The sequence below is a fragment of the Dipodomys ordii genome, unplaced genomic scaffold, assembly GCF_000151885.1.
Source record: "Dipodomys ordii isolate 6190 unplaced genomic scaffold, Dord_2.0 Scaffold54, whole genome shotgun sequence".
In the NCBI taxonomy this organism is placed as follows: Eukaryota; Metazoa; Chordata; class Mammalia; order Rodentia; family Heteromyidae; genus Dipodomys; species Dipodomys ordii.
Genome location: NW_012267270.1, coordinates 2,232,206 through 2,238,625, shown reverse-complemented (window position 1 = coordinate 2,238,625; position 6,420 = coordinate 2,232,206). Strand labels below are relative to the sequence as shown.

General features: G+C 62.7%; 1 protein-coding gene across 1 annotated transcript in view; it reads left to right on the top strand.

Annotated features, from left to right (window-relative positions):
• The first annotated feature begins 6,130 nt into the window (after positions 1-6,130).
• Positions 6,131-6,420, top strand: part of LOC105989066 (keratin-associated protein 16-1-like) — a 12,916-nt gene continuing 12,626 nt past the window's right edge. Inside the window, exon 1 of the mRNA XM_013020875.1 lies at positions 6,131-6,233. Coding sequence (XP_012876329.1) covers positions 6,131-6,233 — 103 coding nt within the window. The remainder of the gene's footprint in view (positions 6,234-6,420) is intronic.

Genomic DNA, 6,420 nt, shown 5'->3' with positions numbered 1-6,420 from the left:
GTGTGTGTGTGTGTGTGTGTGTGTGTATACGTGCACAAGCCAGTCCTGGGGCTTGAAGTTAGTCATTGAGCTTTTTCACTCAAGGCTGGCACTTGAGTCACAGATTTCACTTCTGGCTTTTTGGTTTTTAGTTGGAGCTATATATCTCTATCTATCTATCTATCTATCTATCTATCTATCTATCTATCTATCTATCTATCTATCTATCTATCTATCATGGACTTTCCTGTTCAGGCTGGCTTTGAACTTCGAGCCTCAGATCTCAGCCTCCTGAACAGCTAGGATGTCAAGTGAGCACCAGTGCCTGGCTTTTTGAGCAGTTTTTAATTTGCCTTGAAATCAGGCGCAAGTCTGTGGCAAAACAGGAAGCTGTGCCTTTGGAAGCTGGCATGAAATACCATCGCTGTCACCTTGAATGAGAGAGTTCGACGGGTCTCAGACAAGGGGCCTCCTGAAGTAGCCTCTGGGGTCAGCGCGGCCAGGCGCAGCCTGAGATGCACAGAATCGGCCTGGTTGTGGGCGGCAGCCTAGCTTGCAGATTACAGTTGGGGGGGGGGGATGGGGGCAGCCATTTATCTTGCCCTTCAGACAGATTTCCTGTTCTTTGGCTGCAGGCAGAGGCCCGTCTGGCAATCAGATCACAGGCCCAGATAGACATTTCCGGGTCACGGGCCCCCCACTTGACGGGTCCCCTCAGCCACGCGGCCCAGCACCGCGGCTGCTTGGGTCGCCAGGCATCCACAAATGGGAGTCATCAGGAGACCAGCAGTGCTTGTGGAAGCTTCTGGAAGGGGAGGGAGCGGGGCGTCTGCCTTTCATCTTCCCTCCGCTTCCTCCCTGGGCACCTGGCTTTGCTCTTAGCTTTCCTCAGTTTTGTCAAATGCCCTTCTCAGCCTGGAAAAGGATGGGCAAGGGCCCCAAACGTGCACGCACGCGTGTGCACGCGTGTATGTGTCCATGCTGGCTCTGGGGATTCTTTCCTGGCTCTCTGGGGGCTTTCCGGAGCTCGGGGGAAGCTCTGGGGGTAAGGAGGAGAGCCCTGGGGTCCAGAACTATCTTCTGTTCTTGACTTGCTGTGCCCTGGCTCAGCCTTTTCAACTGGGAGCCTCAGTTTCCCCGTCTTGTAACAGCACCTGCGGTGAAAGTCATTGGCATGGTCCTGCAGATCCTGCAGGAGTCTGTCACGGCTGTGGTCCCTCCTGTCCCCCTCCCTCCACCTCCCCGCTACGCAGGGGCCATGTCCCCCCTCCCTCCGCCTCCCCCCAACGCAGGGGGCTGTGCGGACACTTTTCTTCCCTGAGGGGCCGCTGCTTCGTCCACACGCCTCCCCTCTTCCTAAGTCTCCTGCCCCCCAAATTACATCCAGACAGTGGCAGTAGCAGGCAGCCCCCTCTTCCAGTCGGGGGCCCGCCAGCCAGCCAAATGGGGCGTTTAATTGGAAGGAGAAGCTGGCCGGCTGCCTGGACATCTTAAAGAACCAGCGGGGTGGCCCGGGGGTCTGTGGGCACTTGAAGGGTTCTGTTCTTGAAGCCATGGAAGAACGAAAGCACCCTCAGAGCCTCATGGCGGCAGACACCCCCCTCCCCGGCCCTGGTGGGCCCTTTGTGCCGGTGGAGCCCTGGCACTCTGTATAGATGGGGAAACCGAGGCAGCTCAGAGGTGGAGAAGAACCTCAAGTTGGTTTGGGTTTCCACATGTCAAGTGGGAGGTTCTCTCTGGAGAGACACCCCCATGCACTTATCTGACATCTTGGAGCCTCCTGCTGGGGTTCCCCCAAAACCCTTGTGTCCCACTGGGTGAGCCCCGAGCCTGGGGACAGTAGTGTGACCAGCCACGGGCCCAGGGGAGTGGAAGTCACGTGGTCTCCACGTCGGGGCGGGGCCGTCTCCCCCCACGCTCCTCCCTCTGCATCACGGGACATGGACACAGCTGGGTCCCCAGCTGCCCTTGGGGCCTGGGCCTCCGGGCCCGGGGCTCCGCCATGACCTGGGCAGCTCTGAGCCCCCTGCCTCAGTCCTCCCATTGCCAAATGGGACAGAAGCGTTCCCGGGGGAAGCCCCATGCTGCGCTCTGGTCAGAGCCTGGATGGTCCTGAAGGCGCGGTAGCCGTGACCAGCGTCTCAGAGGTGGCCATGGTCAGCGTTGTGACGGCGATGAGGGCAGTGGTGGTGCTGGTGCTGATGGTGGTGATAATCCTGATGGTGACACGGTGTGGCACGAAGATGCTGTCGCGGTGATGTCATGCTGGCCGTGAGCAGCCCCCCCTCCTGAGTGTCAGCTCTGCACATCCCCCCTTCTCTCTGTCCCCACCAGCTACCTTGTGACCTCAGTGTGGGCCTGGAGTGCGTGTCTCCCTGGGACTCAGTGGTCTTCGATGGGGTACAGAAGCCTGGGGACCCGTGGGGAATTCAGGCAGATGCCCCTGGACCCCGTCTCTCTCGGGCTCCCTTCTGTCTCTGGCTGTGGCTCCGCCAGCCGTGGCGTGGTGGGCAGCAGCGATCAGGGTCTTGGGAGGGTGTTGGCTCCAAGAGACCCCTCCCCCGTCTCCGGAAACAATTTCTGGAATCCGACTTCACCGGCCTGGCATGGGAGGCCGTGGCTGGTTGAAGGGGGGCCGGGCGCCCTGGCGGCCGTGTGGTGACCGCTGCATACAGAACCATTTGGCAAATTCCTTCTGCATCAGCCTCTCTCCCAGCTAAGATGCGCGGGCTTTGCCAGCTACGTTTTTAGGGATCTTAATGAAACGCACGACCCCCGGCTGGGAAGTTGGACTGTCCCAAGGCCCCCTTCCCTGTCCCAGGACCCCCTTCTCCAGAGAGAGGCAGCTGGCCCAGGGGAGGCCAATGTCAACCTCCCATCCTCCCTTTCAGCGCCTCCCCAACCTGCTGAGCGCTTGGAAATTGTGCCACTGACAGAGGCGCTTTGAGGCCTAGGGCTGGGTGGTCAGGGCCCCGGCAGCCGGCGGGAGGCCCTGGGGGACCAGGGCTCCGGCTCCACCCTCATCAGGCCGGCCTTTCATGCCCAGTCACATAAGCCAGATGGGACTCTGGGGCTGGAGGGGACGGGACAGGGCGGCGTGGGGGGTGCGTGCGGCCCGCAGCTCGGGCTGGCTGTGGGCCAGGAGAGGGGCGGTGGCCCCAGTGGCGGCGTTCAAACACCGTGAGTTTTCAGCACGGGTGGCGGCATGGAGACCGGGAGGTGCCATCGGCCCCGCTCTGTCCTGTGAGCCCAGCCCAGAGCAACGGCGGCTCTGCCCCCAGTCACCCCAAGGGTCCCAGGGAATGCTAGCAGCTGCATCACGGAAGCCTGGACATCCACATTGGGCACATGGTGGGCTCAGGATTCTGGTGTCTCCATGCCTCTGTCTGACGGCGGCCGGAGCCCCAAAGGACACCCAGGTCTGAGGACTTTGGGGCTGTTCCCAGCAGCACCCCAATCCATCGTTCTGTCCCTCGGGTGCTTCTCTAGACAAGGGCGGTGCGGCCTCAGCCAGCCCACGTGCCTGCCAGGCAGGGGCGGCAGGGCCCGGTGTGTGGGGCCCGGGCCGGCGCATGGGGCTCAGGCCTCGAGGGGCTCGGCCTGCGGCCTGTGCGGTGCTGTCCTTCAGCCCCACGTTAGCAGCCCAGCCTCGGCTTTCCAGCAGTGTGGGGGGAACCCACCGCGGCTCCTTCCGAAGGCTTTGGGGGGACGGCTGAACCCCAAACCCCAGGTGGCCAGGGCCTTGAGCCCACCTGGCCCAGGTCTCGAGACCGCGCTCGGCTGAGCCCACACTTGACGGGCTAATGCTTCTGGACCAACATTTGTCACCAAAAACACACACAGAACACAAGCCCCAAGGGGTTTTGTTGGGGGCTAGAATGGAATTGCACCCACGAGCGCGCTGCGCGGGAAAGGGACTGCGTGAAGCCACAATACATCCAGTGACGACAGGAAACAAGCGGGCGCTTCACCAGCCTGAGCCACAGGGAACCGGGGGGGAGGGGAAAGAAATTCACGGGGTGAACTTACAGAGGCTGTAGCAGTGAATGAGGGATGAAGGCTGGACATCACCCTCCAGTGGGGGACCTTCTTCCCCCAGACTGAGCGGTGCTGACTGTGCTGTGACAGGTGACTGAGCAGTGCTGACCGTGCTCCATTCCATCCAGCCTTGTGTTGGTGCTAGGTCCCTTGAAGAGCCGGAGGGCTGTGGTAGAGTCCGGTGTGGGCTTCCCCTTGAGGTCTCCCGGGGTGTCAGGTGTGTGGCTGTTCCCCTTCACCTCACCCTGTCAGAAGCCCCACCAGAGGCTGAGGCCTCAGGGGGTCCCGGTTGGTGTCGGGGAGAAGGGCCGTGTGTGCCCTGTGTGCTCCCGTGCATTGTCACTGACATGTATGTAAGCCTGTACCGGGTCTGTGCCTGCATGTGCACGGGTGTGAGCACAGGCCTGCATGTGTACCTGTTTACATGCGCGTGCATGCATGGGCTCATCCACGGTGCCTGTGGGCCTGTGCACTGGAGCTGGGCCTGTGTGATGCCCACGCGTGTGCACACAGGTGCATGGCTGCCCTCTGCCCTCGGCGCCTGTGTCCTCCCCAGGGGTCTTCCGGGGCCTCCCCCTCACTCTCCCAGGGTCTGGGGAGTCCCCCTCACTTGCCCAGGGTCACAGGTCAGGGTCCTCTTGGCAGGGGCTCATTTCATAGAAGCCGGCCCAGAGGGGCCGGACGGGATCGGGGCGGCACTTCTGTCCCTGCCGAGCTGGGTGGGGCCGAGCAGAGCCCAGGACAGGCACTCAGGGGCCTCCTCGGGGCCCAGCCCCATCCTCAGAGTAGGTGCTGTGGGTGGCGCTGTTAACGGGCCTGTTGGGGTGTCTGGGAGGGAGGGGCCTGCTGGCCAGGGCGCGGGAGGCCAGGGTTCTGGGTGCCACGGCTGTGGTGGGCTCTGTGGTACCTGCTCTCGGGCCTCCCTGGGTGACGGGCAGAGGCGCTGCCCTGTGGGACGGGTCTCCTCCACCTCCCGTGAGGCCTAGGCCCCCGGGACCCCCACAGCGGAGCGGGGAAATGTTAGGGCCGTCACTGGGAGCAGATGCCCTCAGCCCGGTGCGGAGAGGTTGGGTTGGGTACCGGGACCCGGCTTTGACCTTGGCAGGTGCGACCCCTTCTGCATGGTGGGCTCTCTGTGTCAGGATTGGGGGGCTGCCGAGCCTGGGGAGTGCTGGCTAATTTGGGGTGTTCCCTCTGCTGGGCTCTGGCCATGGTATCCCTCAGCCAACGTAGCCTCCATGCTGGCCTCCAGGTGTTACGGTCTGGCCCAGGGCAGCATCTGCCCAGCGAGGGGGGAAGGGGTCCCCACTCCTCTCCCACTCCTTCCAGACACATACAGTGGGGAGCACTGGGCCCCTGGACTCAGTTTCCCCATCCTGTTCTCCCGCGGAACACCAGCCAGCTTTAGCCTCATCTTTCTGTAAGCCAGAGCTCTGTGGAAAACCAGGAAAGGCATGCTGAGAGGGGACAGGGATGGACAGACGGACAGCGACAGACGGTGACTCCACACGGCCTGAGCCCGCCCGCCGGCCCAGGCTCTGGCCCACGTGTCAGGGGCCTGGCTCTGAGGGGTGGCTGCGCCCCACTGGCCCCTGGGGGCCCCGACGGGGGTTCCTGGGGGTCCCTGGCCCCTGCCCATGGCTCTACACTTGACTGGCTCTGAGTTCACTGGCCTGAAATAATGTCCCCAATACAAGGGACATTCGGGCGGACGGTTAGCTTTTTCCCCCTCTTTCCTTAATACATTAAACATGCATTGCTGGATTTCCACCCCAGCCTCTGACAGCTGCAGAAAAAATAAAGAAAATTCAGTTTGAACTTAAAAAGCCAGGGCTTCATTTATGTCCTGTACCTTTGTCTGCGGGGCCTTTCTCCTCCCCGGACGGTGGGGGCCCCGGGGGGCGGGCAGAGGCTCGGGCCCCACGTGGCCCCACGGGCTGGCCTTCATGGGGGCCCAGGGCCTGGCAGGGCGGGGGTTTTCTCATGGAAATGGCCAGAACAATGCAATCATCTGTCCCGCAATCTGTTTTGAGGGGGAAAGGATGGGCGGGGAGAGGAGAGGCTCCAGTTGGACGGGGGGCTCCATTCAGGCCCCCCACGCAGGGACAGACAGATGCCGGGGGCACTCACGTGTGGCCTGCGGGCCGCCACGCTGGGCATGAGGGCCAGAGTGCCGGAGGCGGGCCGCCGGGCATGCGAGCGGGTGTGCCGACGGGGTGCGGCCACCCCTGACTGTGTCCCTATGGGGCTGTGCTCACCCCTGACTGTGTGCTGACGGGGTGTGCTCACCCCTGACTGTGTGCTGACGGGGTGTGCTCACCCCTGACTGTGTGCTGACGGGGTGTGCTCACTCCTGACTGTGTGCTGACGGGGTGTGCTCACTCCTGACTGTGTGCTGACGGG